Raw genomic sequence first — 19,711 nt, forward strand, 5'->3', positions numbered from 1 at the left:
ATACTAGCATTGTGGATCGATATCCCTGGGTTTAATAGGAATACCGGCATGGCTACAGTGTTGCTAGAACTTCAATATAGCAAAGAAATTCCCAGGCCTATAGCGCTCCTACTGATCATGTTTAACCAGAACACTCAATTGGGGATTTGGGCTACCAAATCGCTGGTCGGGCAATTTGCTTTCAATGGAAAATTGACCTGGATAAACAACAAAGGAAATATCGACTATTTCTGCTGGTTGCTCTCGAGATAAAAGTACTGAGTTAGACATTTTCGGAGTATGAAGGGAAAAAGGGTAAAATAAAAACGGAAATTCTAACAAAACTATAATATATAGACCCACGCGATGTGCTTTACAGAGGTGGGAAATATCTTTCTTTAGCAAACTATATTAGTTTGGGACGCTAAAAATGAATTCCGTAAAAAGCTCGCGGGCGAACTGAAGGCCTATAAAAATCAAAAATATCACACTAAAAGACACAATTTGATGCTTAATTTTAACACCAGGATTTGTAAAAAAAATGTATATCCAAGCACCAAGTTTTTAACTGACATTACTGAAGAAAAAAAAAATATTGCTTTATATTTGACCGAGAAAATTAATTTCATAGCAAAAAGGTGTATCTCTGAATTGTGCTGATTTTAACATGTATCGATCGACTTTCAGCGCGACTAAGCATTTCTAAAGAATCGGTTGTCCAGGTTGCTAACTGGATAGTTTGCGATTTCCAAACGCTGTGATCGTACGCCCATCGATCTATTCAAAACCACTCTTCTGTATCAAAGCGAGGGCTTTTGTGGAGACATCGTTGACATGACAATGCACGAAATTTGTCCATTTCACAATATTTTAAAGACAATCAAGGATAATGAACATACGAAGGAAACTATTATTATGATCCTTTTTGTTTGTAAGAAATCATTACAATAAAGCAACAGGGAAGTGTGAAAATTTGACTTCATTCATAGGCCCTACGCATGATTCATTCGTACAGATTGTCCATTAAAATGCATGTGAGATCGGTCGTATGCGTTGTGCCTTTTTGATACAAACGTACCTTGTATACGCACGGTCCACGTTGACATTTTTACAGCGTTACGACGCTTCATGAACGCGACTAGTTTTCACCACTCGAAAAGGTATCACTTTGAAATAAAGTCATGATATATGCATGTAGTGATTCTTAATCTACAGAAATATTATGTTTTTTGTAATAATAATATTCCGGAAGCACTGAAAAGGATCAATTTTAAGGGCATGTTAGGCCTGTTCTAAAATCAAATAAGGCTGAATTAACTTTATTATATAGGCCTATAGATCGCCGTAAAAAAACATGTTAAAAACACGCCCTACAGAATTTACCAGATTTTGGTCACAAACATATGCCACAAGAGAGCCGACCGCTGTATCCAAAATCGTTAGTTCCGCGTGCCGAGTATTGAACATCGCAATCTCTAATAGAGATTGCGATGTTACATACGTGGTGCGTGGCCCGTGCGTTGGCCCGTGTGTTTATAAATACGACGTTGAAAACGGCGTTAAATATTGCTAGTCTCGGTTCCAAACTGGATTGTGCTCATTCGTCACAAAGGAGAACAATGCGGCTGGAACAAAGACTAATATCTGATCTAGTCAATAGAGGGCAATGTGATTGAAATTTAATGGCTACCGAGTTCTCTGCCTAATTCAATACAGCATGCTTTTGATTTTGACTAAAAACCAAGGTTACCATGTTGCTTTAACTTCATTGTATGTTTGTGCTTCCCAAATATCATAGTACATATATATTGGTAGATTACGAACCATCTACATCCATATATCATGACTTTACTTTCAAAATCAGACGCTGAACTATTTTAGACATTAATTTAGGCATGAACTTTAACATGTCGTAAAATTAGCATATTTCCACGCATTTCAACTTTCCTGTTTCCACGTAATACGACGTTGGTGTCCAAAATGTGAAATCGCCATGTTATATATTTTTATACTGAACGTATCACACGCACACATTTCATTGGAAAATCTCTACGTGTTACCCTCGCGTTGGAATTAAGTCAAATTTTCACACATCCCTGTAGCTTTTTTATAATGATTTCTTACAAATAAAAAGGATCATAATAATAGTTAGACTTTCCTTTGTATGTTCATTATCCTTGACTGTCTTTTACACATTTTGAAATGGACAAAGTTTGTGCATTTTCAACAATGTTGCTATCGTACCCGTATCGCACGTGCAAAATCTTCAAGACTGGCTAAATATGCGACCTTGCTTCGATACAGGAGAGTGGTTTTGAATAGATCGACGGGCGTACGATCACGGCGTTTTGGAATTCGCAATCTGTATTGTCTCGGTTTCCCGTACATGAACTCGGTGAGCTGATCCTGGTTGCGATGTTAAATGTGGTATGTGTGCTCTTTATAGCTGCAACCCAACAAACACAAAACGTTTTCTACATCATTCGCAAAAGGTTGTCAGAAAACGTTTAACTGTCGGGTTATAAAGGGTATAAGGATATAAAACGTTATCATAACATTAAAAAACATTTCTTGTTTTTTGATAACCTACTGCAAATATTTTAACAAAATAGTGTTGACAAAATATTTGGCAAAAATGTTTCCAAAATATAATTTACAATAATATTTTGAAAACATTTTAAAAATATTGTTGCAGAGTATTTTCATACAAAACGTTTTAAAACGTTTTCATGCCATTTATATAACCCGACATTTAATGTTATTAAAACGTTTTTACCTAAACCAAAACCCAAAATATAACTTATTAAAACATTTCTAAAACGTTTTTGTGTTTGCTGGGAAGTTCCTGTTACTTGCTAAATGTTTAGATGGTTTTGGGGTGCTCAACTAAATCACGTACAGTGTTAGGCAGGCTGATGGGTTTATGTCTAGCGTATCCCAGGTGCAAGCTTGTAGACAAATGAAGCAATTAGGAGTGAAACAAGATACTGCCTCAAATTTTGCCAATAACTTACGGCTTGCACATTATTCATTCATCTGATTTTAAAGGAATTCACCGCGTATTATATGCCGTAATCGTGGTAATGGGCTATTCTAGATTTCACCCCCCCTATAGAGGGGGTAAATGTTCAATAAAAGAAATGTCTGGAATTCCAGGTTTGCTTCCTAAAAACGACTTGAAATGCGCTTGCCAATCTTACTGGAAAAAGCTTGGAAATGTTTGGAATGCAATAAAATGTAGAAAACAATCACGGAATTGTCCAAAATTTTTGCTGGTTTTTGTTGTATTTAGACACTTTGAAAGTCAAGAATAACCCAGCAATCGTGCGCAGAGTGTGTATATCTATTTTCTGGAATAGCCCATATGGAAAATAGTAATTTCTCAGTCAAAGAATAACATACAATACATCAATGCCGATGTTTCGAGTATCGATTGTTCTTATCTCAATAGCTGCTTAAACTGTTAAGGTGGTACTACACCCCATGATAAATTTTCAAAAAATAAATACACACTGCACTCTAAATTTTACAACGGTTAATGTAGCTGTGAACAAATAGTTGAACAGTTTGTTGCACTCTCTTGATGCTGCGTACTTTGAATAAACATGTGTACATGCAGTGCTTATATGATATAATTACCATTAAATGGCCACATGTGTCAAAAGTAGTCTTTTGGTAAAGTGCTCGTGATTGTTAGAAGACAATTTATACAAATTACATCATGTATTTTCGGGACGAAGTGCACTAATACATAGTTGTCCCGAAAGTATGCGCTTGTATTTTCGGGACAAGTATGTGTTAGTGCAGTATAAATAGCCAAGAAATTACTGTTACCAATTACGAGTCTTTTTTTCAAAAGACAATTGACAGCTATGGCTGCTTTATTGGATTTATATTGTAATATAGGCACTATAATGTACACTGGTTTATTCAAAGTACGTAGCATCAAGACAGTGCAACAATCGGTTCAACCATTTGTCACAACTACATTATCCGTTGCAAAATTTAGAGTTTGGTAACAAACGTTATGTAGCTATATCATAGGGGCAAGGAATCCAATTACTTCACTGAAATTTCAGTGATTCAAGACAAGTGGTTCATTATATATATTATATTCATTATATATGTTAAAAAATGAGGTACATTATAGCGGTACCTCTTTTCTTATCATTGATAACGTACAGCTTGTCTTGAGTCACTGAAATTCCAGTGTAGTAACTGGATTACTTGCCCCTATAATATTATATACATAACTTTTGTTATTATTTTTTGAGAAAAATGCAAAAATAGTGATAAATGTATCAAGGGGTGTAGTAACTTAAACGTCGATATTTTAACGTGATTTGCTCTATCTTCATGACGAATCCTGCTCACATAATCACGGTGTTAAACAAATTCTGGCCTGGTTCCATCTCGTGGACAAAAGTACCAATTTGACGCCTGGGATAATGTACAACTCGGTACTTGTCAAACATGATGACTCTGTTGATCATATTAATTGAATGTTATTGTTTTAAAGATTGTACTATATATACATAAAATTTAGATTTTTTAATAAATACAATTCATAATCTTAACTACCACATTCCATCTTGTTAATTAATGATTCCTATATCCTTGTTTATTGATTGTTTTTCCCTTCAATCGGGGATACTCACATTTTACACAGGGTGCGTAATCATGAAAATGGGGATCCCCAGTTGACACATAATAAAGCCCGATCTTCCCCAGTTGAGTAGGAAAGTGTCATACATTCCTGACTTTCTACAGGGCAAATGGAGACATCGCCCCCTATTGCCCTGTAGAGTGTCTAACACGCTCTATATAGCCCCTGTTACCCTGCACATCGTCATCATCCCTATATCTTCGTGTCAAAAATTCAGTGCCGTGATAGTACAGCGAATCCTCTCGTTTTTCAACAGCTACGCATGGCGATTTTGTTCGAGATAGGCCGAGCGGCTCAGGCTAGGCATACCATGACTATCATATGAGATACCACAGAGTTTCTATATTCTACACATTATTACATGATTTGTGGGGAATTGCCGTTTGGTCTAATACCATTCCGTCTAATAACCGTTTCGTCTACACCTATTTCGTCTAAATCCACTTGGTCTATATCTACTATGTCCACTAATCATTTAGTCCTATAACCGTTTGGTCCGATAACCAGTTGGTCCGATACCCATTCAGTCTAATAACTGATAAGTCTAAACCTATTTAATCTAACAATCATTTACTCTAATAACCAATTGGTCTACCTCCATTTGGTCTAATAACCAATAAGTCTAATAACCATTTCGTCTAATACCCATTTGGTCCGACAATCATTTAGTCTACTAACCAATTGGTCTACTATCCGATTAGTCTAATAGCACATGTAAGGCATGTGTGCGGCACTACACTTCAGTACACTCATACAGGTCATATTCCGGGGGGCACTCACTGTGGTTTTAAAGGAGGGCGCCTGTCGAGGTTTCATGCCCTATATTACCACCCCAGACCCTACTACATGTAGTATTTAGCATTTAAATTTGCAAAAATAGGAAAACATATTTTTGTTGAATTGACAGGTATACTGGCCCATGTGCCACCCATGGCACCTCGGTGATGTAGCTATAGAAAAGACCGGGAAAAGACTGCCAAAGGACAATAGCCCAGCAAAATATCAATTTAACCCATAAACCAGTTGTAGACGAAATGGCTATTTTTTTAGACGAATCGGCAAATAGACAAAATGGTGTTAGACTAACTGATAATTAGACATAATGGCTATTAGACCAAACGGTTATTAGACCAAATGGTTATTAGACCAAATGGTTATTTAAAAAATATTAGACGAAATGGTTATTAGACTGGATGGTTCTTAGACCGAATGGTCAATGGACCAAACAGTATTAGACTAAATGGATATTAGACTATATGATAATTAGACTAAATGGTAATTAGCCTTTCTGGTGATAGACGAAATGGATATAGACTAAATGGATGTTAGACCAAATGGTATTAGACCAAATGGCAATAGACCGATTTGTGCATGCTCTAGTACCCCATATGATGTTGCTATTAGAAGAAAAATCGATTTGTTTTCAGGTAAAACCAGGGTTTTGTTTCCAGTACACTAACTTGAAATGCAATACACTAATTAGTGGCGACTGCTGTTTGTTGTGTATATGTTTTACTGCATTTTGTCCGTAAAGATTTTTAAATCGTCGTAAAGATTGTGATATATTTAATTTTGAGAATTACAATTATACTCAACACGTTTAGCCCATTCAGTTAAGATCCAGGTGCAAGTCCTATAACACAATGCATATGTACACTTTCTTTATTGATGATATTATTGCTATCTTTAACATCAGTTTTGTCTTTTCAACGGGAAAAATCCGATTGAAAATAAAGTTTTTAGGGGCTAGCTATAATATTGAACAATATATCCCATATTTTGACATGCACTTATAGAAAATAAATAAATTATTGTCTTACTTTATAAATGATAAATACTGTAAAATGACACATAACTAAAGTGAGGCCAATTTCTATCTTTTTTATTTGATTCATAAAATTACATTCAACAAAATGATTGAAGACTGAGAAAACACACAATGCAGACTACAGAATGGAGTAGGTAAGATGCCATGTCCATAGCTTTGCAGGAGTTTCGGACTAACAATCAACACATTAAAAAATACAGTTTAAAAGTGAAGATTGTAGTGAATGATCAGTCCTTTATCATGTGCTTGCCACTATCTACTTTATAGTAAACTATACATTGCGAAATAATATAAAATTATTTTAAAATAAAATGTGCATGTAAGTTGAGTTAACATAGCGAATTAACTAACAACTGCAGTGTATTTCTTGATTTTTATAATAAGCATGGGTAAAAAGCAGTAAAGACAAAAATACAGAACAATTTGGAGTAATGAATTAAAGAGTTGACAGGAGTTATAGGAGTTAATGTGTTTTGCTGTTTCAGTGTGCATGTTCTCACCATTGATGGTTTGGTGAACTGTCATGTAACATGGATGTAAGCGTGATCCTAAAAATGCCTTTCACGGTGACCCAAACTATTTACAAGACCTCTTCTGCATTGACGCTGGCCTTCCCTTTAAAGGGAATTTTATTATGATTAAAACGTGAAAAGGTTTGCATCCTTAAAAGCGCATAATATATCTTCACCGAATATGCTATTCCCATAAACATAACGTTTTATTAAATCTAACACGCTTAGAAATTAATTAATAAATATTAATACATTATTGCCGATACATTCAGCAACATCATTTTAAAAATTCACTAAAATTGGAAACGGTCGGGTAACAATTACTGATATATTCAGTAGGAACGGCAAAGGGCTTGTTATTATTGTGATTTTATGCATCTGGGCATGGAGTTTTTCTCCAATTTACAATGGAACTCAATCTACAGATGACTAAGCGGAAGAAACAAATGTAAACTCGAGATCGCAAAAAAAATCTATCCTCTACATATACATGATATACAGCAGTCGTAAGGCACCGTTCATTATTAAAGCCAGAGGAGGCCGGGAGAAATGTAGGGTTATGTGCTTTTCAATTTGACAAACAGGGCGAGTCGGAGTTGTGTGATTTTTTTTCAAATAGGGGTCATGTGAAATGTATTACTTATTATCCTGGGAGGTCTTGTACAGACTATAAAGAGTTTCCAAAATGAAGTTTGAAAATGTACTTCAACTTCCACGGCAACTTCATATAAATCAATCGGGCTTCTTGCTAAGATTTACCTCTATATGCGAAAGTCTGATTGGTTACTGCACCAACAGCGTCTTATTGCTTAAACTCGGGACATATGTATGAAGGGCATATGTAAGTGACTGCTGCAAAATGTCCCAATTTTGTTTGGACAAGTGGGTTATTGGTCACACTTAAAAAAGACTCTACCTTAGGCGCTTCGTTTGAATAAACTTTCTTAACAGGGATTATGTCGGGAGCTAGCCATAATCTCCGTATTATATTTTAACTAGCTATATGTTTCCCGGGATATGTTTCACTTAAGGTTGGTCTGAACACTGGAATTATGGAAACTGTCGGGCCTCATAACTGCTACATTGTTGGTCTAAAGTATATAAAAGTATACATATTTAGAATGGCAAAGACTTGATAAGTTCATCTTATGAGCATTTTGGCCCAAAATATCAAAAAACTGTTTTTGGCCCACTTCTTTTTCGTACATCCTACCAAAAAAATTCTTGGGCCAAAAATGTTTTTTATTAATTTTTAAAAACTAGATAAAAATATCTAGGAGCCGTTTTTTTTAATTTTGACTTCACCAAAAGTATTTGAAATTTGGGCGAAATCGGGCTTTCTTATGATTTTTTTGAAAATTCAGCATTTTTTGACCATTTTTGGTGCAAATTTCGAAATGCGGGGAATATTAATGTGTTAAAAATACATTTCGCTGAGGTGATATTTAAGGACCGATTATTAATTACGAATGGTGACCAAATTAATACATAGTTATACACTGAGTAATTTGACACAACATTGAGCATCATTTAAAGAATGTAAAAGAACACTTAGATCCTACCAAATAGTTGAGTTAGGTTGCAGCTAGCCCAACGTTATAAGTAAACATTTACTCATATGCAACCTTTCCAGTGGCGTAACCGGACCTGGCCTGCGGGGTGGGGCAAGATTTAAAAGTTTCCCAATTTCTGGTCAAAAGTTGTAGTATTTATGTGCGAGCAGCTTGCCGCAAAGCGTTAAAAAGATCAAAGATGTTTACAATCTGCTGCCACGGAGATAGTTGAGAGATTTCCAAACGCCGCGATCGTACGCCCATCGATCTATTCAAACCACTCTCCTGTATCGAACAGAGGTCGCGAATTTAGCCAGTTTTTAAAATTTTGCACTACGAAATGGACGTGGAGACATCGATGAAAATGCAGAAATTTGCCCATTTCACACTATTTTAAAGACAGTCAAGGATAATAAACAAGGAATATTGCTACATTTCAGTATTTGTCAAACATGATTCCACTGTTGATCATTATGATATTATTTTTAGATTGTAAAATAAAGATACATAAAATTTAGATTGTTAATTAAATCTGCACAGAATCTTAACTACAACTTTTCATCTTTGTTATTACTGATATGATTCCTATGTTTATATTTTTGTTTGCTTGTATGTTTGTTTGTTTGTTTGTTTGTTTGTAGAGATGCAGTACTGGGAATAAGAACTTTTCCTACCATGCTATAGAAAATAATTGAGTATGTACATTTGTTCATCACTCAGCAGTCGAATCTAGAACCCTTAGCAAGCAACATCCTCTTCATTGCATCGAAGAAAATTTCCCAGTCGTATCTGTCTCCATTCTCTTTCGTCTTCATGACGATATCAGTAGGAATTTCCTTTAACTGTCTTCCTGTCTTCATGGCCATCATCTATATAAGACAATTACAATCGATCATGTTATTATTCTGGGGACACTCGCATATATTGGCAATATATCGCGTCATGTGCGTCATTTGTGTCAATAAACCCCCTTCTTGCAAAACTGCCACCCGATGACCCCGTTTTTCATCAGCTTACACCGAATGACCCTCTTTTTTAAAAATATATTTACACCAAATCTGCACATTTTTGCGCGCTTCTTGAAGCCCATAGGCACAGGTAAGTCAGTGCCGGATTTACCTTTTGGGGCCCTGGGCCAGGCCAAAATTTGGAGGCCCCTAAACTCACCGCGAGGAAGGCATGTGCACTCAAGTGGCCAAGATTTGCTTTAGGTATAAGGTATAAGTAACGGCGGGAGCATTACAATTTAGAGGGAGATGGGCTTAGATTTTATAAGGACATAATGCGCGCGAAGCTATTTTAGCCTAAAGTGAAGATGAATTTTGCTATATAATGGACCGGTACGCGCGTGGTGCACAAAATATATACACCCCGAAACGTGGTGTTTTTGCGATTCCCACCTATTTATACCCGCATGCGAAGCATGGACGGGTATATTGCCATCCTGTGGTTTCATCTCCTTCTCCTCCTTCATCAAACACATCATTCTGTCAAGGCTAGCGCTAAAACTACAAAGGCCCTGGGGCCCATATGTGGTACACTTATGGGCCTTACCTCGTAGAAGTGCCTTTTGCCCATCTTGGCCCCAGAGGTCAAAGTCACGGGCCCCAGGGGCCCAAATGTGAAAATACAAATCACGCAGTTTCTCATCAAATGAAGCAGCCTCAGGGCCCGGAGTTGGTACACTGATAGCCCTAGGGTACTCTATATTTACAAATATACAAGGGCCCCTGTATGTTATATATTATGGGCCCCAGGGGCCCAAATGTTAAAATATGGCGCAACAGATTGACAAGCCTAGCTCTAAAAGTACAAGATCACTAGAGCTCATATGTGACATATGTATGGGCCCTAAGTTGTAGATGTGCCTTTTGCCCGTTTTTGTCCTAGATGTACAAGGCTAGGGGCCCCATGGGCCCAAATGTTAAAACAAATGGCCGGCTGTTTCTCAGCAAATTAAGTAGCTACAGGGTTCAGATTTGGTACACAGATATGTCTTTAGTATTATATTGTCATATGTATATATGACCCCTATATGTCACATTATATGGGCCCAGGGCCCCAAACACTAAAACATAGGGCCGGCCGTTACTCAGTAAATAAAGCAGCTACAATGCCCAGCTTTAGTTTACTGATAGCACTTGAGAATCATACTTCAACATATGTACATGAGCCACATAAGTCATATATATTGGGCCCCAGGGCCCTAAATGTTAAAACAAAGGGCCGGCCGTTTCTCATCATATAAAGCAGCTTTATGGCTCAGAGTTTGTACACAGATTGCACCTGAGAACTACATTGTTATATGTATATATGAGCCCCATATATCACATAATATTGGCCCTAGGGCCCCAAACGCTAAAACATAGGGCCGGCCGTTACTCAGTAAATAAAGTAGCTACAGTGGCCAGCTTGAGTCTACTGATAGCACTAGAAAGTTATACTTCAACATAATTATGTACATGGGCCTCATAAGTCAAATATTATTGGGCCCCAGGGCCCCAAATGTTAAAACAAAGGGCGGGCTGTTTCTCATCAAGCAGCTTCTGGGCTCAGAATTTGTACACAGATAGCACCTGAGAATTATATTGTTACTAACACCCACACACCCATCCACCCCACACACACGTAGGACTAAACAGACATATCGTATTATATCATAATTGGAAATACCAGCGTGAAGCGTCAAGGCTGTTCCAGTTAAATTACATACCCATTGGCTGTTCCATTTAACTTACATACTCCCTCTGAAATGGCCCCCAAAAGGCTGTTCCGTTTAATTTACATACTCCCTCTGAAATGGCTGTTCCATTTAATTTACATACTCCCTCTGGAATAGTTTCTCCTGAATCATATTGCATAGCCTCACTGTGAGTAAGAGAGACTGACAACAGCAATCTATGGAGAGTAAGAGAGACGACTCCCTGGGAGGGGACTTTTTACAATTTCTTTATTTCAAGTGCTACGACAGTGCAACCTACATTCAATTAAAGCTTGTGACTTGGACTTTCACTTTTTACACATTTTCTGCCCAATTGGGCGACTTTTACAATTTCTTTATTTTAAGTCCTCAGCAAAGAAGGACTGTAAGTTTGGGTACACCGATAACATGCGGGTATAGCCGTATTTGTGTACAAATATATAGCCTTCTAGTTCTTCATTGCTGTTCTGATCGTCGCTTGTTCGAAACCTTGCTGTTAATATCCCAGCAAACACAAAACGTTTTCGACATAATTCGCAAAAGGTTATGAAAGTTTGTCAGAAAACGTTTAAATGTCGGGTTATATAAAGGGTATATTAAGAATATAAAACGTTTTCATAACCTTAAAAACATTTTTGATAATCTACTGCTCAGCAAACAAAAATGTTTTACAGAAAACGTTTAAATGTCGGGTTATATAAAGGGTATAAAACGTTTTAATAACATTCCAAAAACATTCTTGAAAACTTGATACAAAACATTCTAAACAGAATGTTATTTTGGGGTTGAAAAAATATTTTACGAAAAATGTTTGCCCAAAATATTTTCAATAACGTTTTAAAAACGTTTTCATGACCTTTATATAACCCGACATTTAAATGTTATTAAAAGGTTTTTAAAAACACAACGTTTTAAGAACATTTCTGTGTTAACTGGGTTCAAACATTTTAACATAATGTTATTTAAGTATTGACACAATATTTGGCAGAAATGTTTGCAAAAATAGTTTACAATAACATTTTTTGAAAACATTTAAAAATATTGTTGTAGTGTGTTTTCACACAAAACGTTTTAAAACGTTATCATGACCTTTATATAACCCGACATTTTAATGTTATTAAAATGTTTTACCTAAACCAAAAGCCAAAATATAACTTATTTAAAACGTTTTAAAAACGTTTTTGTGTTTGATGGGATGTCATCTTTTTTCTTATTTATTTATTTATTTATTTATTTATTTATTTATTTATTTATTTATTTATTTATTTATTTAATTTTTTTTTGATTGATTATTTGAACGACGTGATGATTGATTGAGCAGATTGCTACTTTAGTTGTGGGACTTCTATTTGAATGACATCTTACATTAGTATTGATTTATTCCGTTAAGCATTATCACAGGTTTTAGTGCATATAGGAATTTGGTTTGGTAGTACAAGGTGTCCCATAAAAAGGTTACATGTAGAAAATGGATCGCATTTTGCGATGGTACAAGAAAACACTGTCATTTTTTCAGGTATTAATTATCCATCCTTCTTGTAAATGACTTCTAAGTTTCAACTCCGTATCTTTAAAGCAACTTAACTTATGAGCGCGAGATGATAGGGGTCTCAAGAGTGACTAATCATCAAAATATCGCACAATGAAATTTAAACACAAGCACATCTTTGTGTTCTATTTTTTCTAATTACTTTTTATTTATCTCTTTTTTTTCATGGTTAAAAAACTTTTTGCACTGAAAAACCACATTGACAATTAAATATTGCACATCTCTTATAGAGCTTCTTGACTCTTAGTAAAAATTAAAGATAGTCATTAAAGAGGAACACTTTTTGGTAAAGGCATTTCTGCACGCTGCATCTCCTGCCATCAACATAATAAAATTAATAACAATTTGCATTCAGGCTTTGTTTAGGTTTTGTTGAGTTGAAATCGCTGCTGTGTTATATACTGTAAGAATATTGTCCATTTCCTGACCAAACTCTCGAAGTAAAACTGAACAAGTTTGATTATCTGTTCAACAAAAAAAATATACTGCGCCTGCCATGCTATGGCTGACCTACTCAAATGACCCGCCAAATGCACTGTACGCAGTGTGCAGGCAGCGTGTTGCATTATGTCAAGTAAACGTGGTAAACAGCTTGCTCAGAAATTCGTGGAATGCGAGCTAAATACGCACGTTGTGAACTTGACATTCACAGGGGTACTAGTAGAGGATACATAGATTATGGCATGAAAAAGACATTTATATTTGTTAACATTAACTTAGATTGTTTTCAAAAATCTACATGTAACCTTTTTTTGGGACACCCGGTACTATCCGTTGCTTCAGAACCGAGAGGTACCGGGTTCGATTCCCACCTATGCCTAATTTTTTTAAAGACTAGAAAAATTACTGCAGTAAGCAATTTGGCGCGCGATTTCAGTTATTCATTTTCTGATGGCTGTGCTTCTTATAGACACCTCCTCTGGAATCCAAACCACGGTTCGCTCTCTTCACATCCCTTAAGGTACCAGCTATGTTCATATAATATCCTAAACATTATTACAGGGACAGATATGTCATAATTGTAAACAGCAGCCAATAGCTGCACCTTTTAGCTCTAATTTAAGATTTTGTTCTACACTACCAGTCGTTATCCATGGGCTTTGTAGCAGTGATGGACGATGGTCTATCCTGACATGAAAAGTGATAATGATACGGGATAAATTCGTTGTTAGTAAGTTGGATTGTCATCTTGCGAGGATCACGTCAAGGCGTCCGTATGATTGTTCAAGGTATATACAAATTATGCAGCAAAAACTATATATAATATGTTTAAAAAGCTCAATCAACTCTTTGAAAGTGACAACCCCTTGTTCAGTGCATTCGTTTATAAACAGTTATTTAAACTTTTTAATAAACAGCTAAATAAACCAGCTTTCTCTGTTATATAGTTCTCGCTATTCATATCTGATTCCTAGCTACCATATACATGCTATAGTCCGTACCGAAAAAATTACAACATGCTGACTTGAGTTGCAATACTTTCTGAGAAGAACCGCAATGACTTATTTCCGTGGTAAATCAAGTTTATCATGAGTAAGCGCTTTAATAATCAATGAACTTTCCATGATGGTTTAATTTCAAATTGGCATCAGGTTTTCATACTGCACATAGGCATGGTATGTTGCGACATGACACTCTGATTCAAATGAAGTATATTCCAACTAAAAATCCCAGATCCTTCGGGTACATGTAGCTGTAGCCGCAGTCTGTGTCTCACGAATTTAGCGAGGCTGCGCGCGAGGCAGTCTGTGATGGCCCTCACGGACTTCTCTGGATCGGGGCTGATCGAAAAGTGGCGTAACCTAAAGCAACAGAGACCGAAAGTAGATACTACCCTATAGCTGACGAATTTGACTCTAGGTTTCAAAGTAACCTTTCTTTGCAATTGACAGAGGGGAATTGACTATGACTAAGCATTCGGACATGGTCTTGAGCAGATGTTTTCCACTTCGTTTGTTCAACGCTAGATGGCTAGAGTGTGCTGGCACTTTCTCTGCATCTGGATACGCGTCGTCCCTGCTATACAGCAAGATTTTTTAAAAGAAAAGTAGGAGACCTTAACATGCACTTTATGGCCATACATTAACAGACTTACCCGCACTAATGACGGTTGCATCTTTGACTTACATAATGAGAACCATTTCTAACCATTTTGATTTCCTGCCTGATAATACATTCTTCACTTGACATTCATAGAACAAGAATGGAAAACAAATAATGAATTACGTGTATAGAGGCCTACCTGATACATGCAAGCTCTTTCTAGATAATAAAGCTGTCCGAATGTGTAAGCTACTGTTGAGCCAGCAGCCGTTACTCCGTGATTACTTTGAAATAAGATCTCCTTATCCTGTAAGACTTGGGCGAGTCTCTTGCCTTCTTCCTCATTGTCGGACACGCCATTGTAGATGGAATCGTACGCTATTTTGCCGTAAAAGCTGCAAGATTCTTGATGGACCATTAACAGTCTAGGATCTTGAAGACAATCTGAAAGCAATGATTTACGTTTTACCGATTCATATATGTAAATGCCTTATTTTGTCTTAAATACACAGCTCGGCTGAACCACTAGCCATGCTAGCAGGCTGTGTTAACACATCTATAACAATAACAAAGGTGCCAAAATCTGAATTTTGATGATTTTTACGATCGTCCTGTTGATTGCTGATTCGTATTATGGGCAAATCTTAAATACATGTACATATTAAAAATTGGGCTTTTGTGAATCTCACGACGCCTCTACAGCCTGTCTCAAAAAAAATTGTGCAGGTGAAGAGCGCCCTCTCTGGCAATTAGAAAATACCGTTGTGACATAATGCTTACATCAACGTCAAGGGGGTAGTCTTAGCTCTCAAATGCCGTTTGCTCTGTTCAATTTGCTTGTTTTAATCTCGAGATATGTTTAGTTAAAGAGGAAAGGGTAAAATCACAATTGTGCCACTTTTACCAGGGAAGAGGGATTTACATGTAACAGTGATAGCATCAAGCTTATCAAGAGTTCCTTCGTGAAATCAAAAGAATGCGTCCATCCATTACACAATACAAAATTTCTTGGACTGTTTTTAATGATGCAGGAATGATGATTCTCTTTAATTCCATGATAAATGAGCCATTCCATTCAACAGACTTGATGAGAAAGTATAATCCTGAAAATTTGATCCTTGCAAATTTAGCAGCGTAAAAAATGCTTTCAAACCTTTTTTTCACTTTTTCTGTCTGACAAAGTTCATATTGATATTGATGCCAAATTAATCCTGAAAATTTGCTTACCCATATGCGCTATTCTGTTGTTTCAGATCAATTTCATCAGTATTTGAAATTTGGGGGATCAGCGTTAGAAAAGATCTAACTGAAGACCTTCATGCAGGTATTTATAACTTCTCTCAAACCTCTTTACAACTCGGTTTCGTTTTTTTTACAAATACATTTTCACAAAACGAAACAAGGTTTTGAGAGACCCATAACTTTTTAAGTAGATTAGATACACTGTTTCTGAGGCCAGATTCTGTTTTTCTGAGTAAAAGTCACCCCAGTTAGTACTTTTCAGTATAATATCTTTTATGCAAAGTCAAAATATGAATGTCCCAAAACGCTACTAATTCAACGACGCAACTCGAGAGAGCAAAAAGTGGGGATCTGGACCACATTTTGACAAGCCATATCTCCAAAACCGCTTGGAGTTGAGCATTCATTTTTTCCATGTGTTCATTATGCTCATATAGGTATGCTAGAAGTGATTTTCAGCAAAATTTGATGGGATTACCAATGACCAAACAACCATTTTTGTTGATGTGGCTGGAATGACTCCTATGTGAGTAGGCAAGCCTAACTGATGTTTTTAATGCAAAGTCATCAAGACCCCAAGCCACTATTTCTCAGAAATGTTGTCCAAGAACATATTTTCAACATACCTAAAGTTGATGGTGGGGCAAATTGTCTGACATTGGTTTTAAGGGGGTCAAAATGTACAAAAAATGTACTATTGGACTTTTGCATGGGTAATATCTCAGCTAAAATTATCCTAATTGACTCAATATTGGATAAGAGTAATGTCCTACCAAGGGGTTCCGACTGGCAAAAAAATGGACAAAAAATTATTTTAACTTTTGGAGTTCTGACCCCCCGAAGTTGGTCCTGGATGGACAAAGTTGCATTTTGAGGGCCCTGCAGCTTTTAAAGTAAAGGAGTTACAAGTTTTCTGATGCCAGATTTGAACTCTACACAATTCAGTACCCCAGGATACATACTTTTCAAAGTTGTAAGGGGTTCTCTTTATACATTTATGGACCTCCAAACATCGTCTGCGTTGCGACACATTTTTACGCTGATCCCCTAAATTTCAAATTGATGCCACGGGAAAACGAAATAGCGTATGAAGCTCAAATTGTCAAGATTTTACTTTCTCATCAATATCTACCACCACACAGAAAAGAAAAAAATTGAAGAGGTGCTGCGGTGCACATCCCAGGAGTTGACATGGAATGGCTCAAATAAATATTTCACATTCTGCTGTAAAAATGGATTTCACATTCTGCTGTTCTGCATGTGCATGTCAATGATTTTATCATGGTTAATACTGTTCTCTTAGTCACTTAAGACATGTTAAAAGACAAACAAATATTGCACACTTATACATGTCATAGGTTAAAGAACGCGTATTACTTGTTGGGAGAGATATTAGACAAAATAATGCAAGCGTGCTGATGTTGATGCGTCTAATGCATGCGCCCCGGAAGGGGGAGTGCATTAGACGCATCAACATCAGCTATCATTGATTTACATGTACAGCCCTGATGTACAGCTCTTCCCTAGTAAAAGTGGCACAATTGTGATTTTACCCTTTCGTTGTAAAATAAAGATATCTCGAAATTGAAACAAGAAAATTGAACAGAACAAACGGCATTTGAGAGCTAAGACTGCGCCTGTAACGTTGATGTAACATTACGGTATGTCACAACGGTATTTTCTAATTGCCAAAGAGGGCGCTTTTCACTTGCACAATTTTTTTTGAGACAGGCTGTATAAGGCCGTGTGTTTTGAACTCGCCACCCTCAGCGTTACATCACAAATATTATGAATTTTTACACCAATCAAGTTTCAAATTCGAATATCTCCACAACTATCAACCCTAAACTAGCAAAAGTATACATTTTGGAAAGCTGAAGGAAAAAGCAGTTTAAATATACACATTTCAACTCATTGTACTGAAGTTATACAGGGTGGAATAACAAAAATCCAAATAAAAAATGGGTCACTAAATGCATTGCTAATTACTAACTTGCAGTTATAAACTGAAAGTAAACAACATTGATTTGGTTAGAGGTTAGGGGAGCCTACTGACTTTGGAAGAAAAAAATCACAGCTGTTTGGTAATCTCGAATACAGGTTGTCCCAAAATATGTTCAAATTTTTTTACAATTCAACATATTTTGAACTGAAACATTTTACCCCTAACCCATACAAAAAAAAAAAAGTAAGTCCATATTTAGATTCCTCATCAAATTTCCTCTCCGAAAATGTAAACTTTGACTATGATAGGATAAGTAATTAAAAATTTACAGCAACTTTTAGATTTTGAAGACATCCGCATTGCTTACTACAGTGTTTAATATGAAAACGGGTAGTTTTGTACATAAAAGTTTGCATTTTATAGACTAAACCAATCATAAAGAGTTCAAAATGATTAAAAACAATTAGCAGAATTAATAATCTTTCAAAAGAGCTCTTAACCATGTCTGTAGCCCATATGGATGCAAAGATATGATCAGTTGATTCAACGCGCACACACAAAATCTTTATTTCCCATAGACTTTGCACATACCGCCACCGCCTCATCCGCCACCGCCTCATCCACCACCTCGGTCATTCTGAACTCAAACAACTCTAACTCCACTATCTTAGCTGATAAACAATTCTCCTTTGGAGGTCTGTTAGGGCACTCATTTAGCTACACAATGACACCAAACACACTTTAATACCTTTTGTTTAAGCAGAGATATAACAATTTGAACGAGTCTCGATTTGGAAAAGCGTAACAAAACCACCATTTTTGGGTGGCGAGTTCCAAACGCGTGGCCATAACAATTATGTTAGAAGAGGTCATACCCTCAATTGTCTCTGACTTACTCAAAGAAGCCACATAAGGTTGGTGTGTGTGCATAATGCATCTAGCGGTTGGATTCATTTGGTTAATTGCACGATGTAGAGAAAATGCAGTCACAATGACGTGGCCTTCTCCTTCTATAGTCTGACCAGTTATCAAATCGACACCAATCAGATTACTGGCAGTCACCTGCATGCATGGCAAATCATTATATTAAATAATGAACAAACTAAAAACAAAGACATTGTAAAACAGTAAGCAACTAAATCAATTCCGAATGAATATAAGCCCATTTAGAATCCAGATTAAGGTTCGTAATCCTGGAACTATGGATATGTTGGGGCTGATAATTGCTCAATCATGTCAATTGTTGGTCTAAAGTATACATGTATGAAGATACTTTACTTAGAAGCCTCTTAGAATGTCAAAAACTTAAGGAATCCATCTGTGAAGTCGAATTTTGGCAAATATAGCCTACTGATATTTGTAGACCCCAACCGTTTATTGACCCAAATTTTTCGGGCAACATTATATGACAAAAAATTCTTCAGTATTTTTATAATTATTGTTATATACCTCATATATAGATTCCTGTCATCTGATTGGTTGAAAGTGCAGTCATTGAATTAACTATGCCCGCAAAATGAACTATGGACCGGTCCATGGAAATGAACTATGGACCGGTCACGTGCGTGACGATCAAACTGCGCGTTTTTCCCAGCGTAAATTATATGGGCGCACACCTCTAATTCACTTCGCGTGCGTTGTAATGTGGATGAGTTCCGGTAAAAACGAAATCTTTTTTGAGGTATTTTGGGCC

General features: G+C 36.5%; 1 protein-coding gene across 1 annotated transcript; it reads right to left on the minus strand.

The window, feature by feature from the left end:
* Nucleotides 1-9,157: 9,157 nt before the first annotated feature.
* Nucleotides 9,158-19,086, minus strand: LOC140151742 (putative aldolase class 2 protein PA3430). Its single transcript, XM_072174079.1, has 3 exons — nucleotides 18,915-19,086; nucleotides 15,031-15,275; nucleotides 9,158-9,407 (listed from the first exon to the last, which is right to left on the minus strand). Exons 1-3 carry the CDS (start codon nucleotides 19,084-19,086, stop codon nucleotides 9,255-9,257), a joined length of 570 nt encoding a protein of 189 aa, XP_072030180.1. The 3' UTR covers nucleotides 9,158-9,254.
* Between the last annotated feature and the right edge of the window lie 625 nt (nucleotides 19,087-19,711).

The sequence above is a fragment of the Amphiura filiformis genome, chromosome 5 (assembly GCF_039555335.1).
Source record: "Amphiura filiformis chromosome 5, Afil_fr2py, whole genome shotgun sequence".
In the NCBI taxonomy this organism is placed as follows: domain Eukaryota; kingdom Metazoa; phylum Echinodermata; class Ophiuroidea; order Amphilepidida; family Amphiuridae; genus Amphiura; species Amphiura filiformis.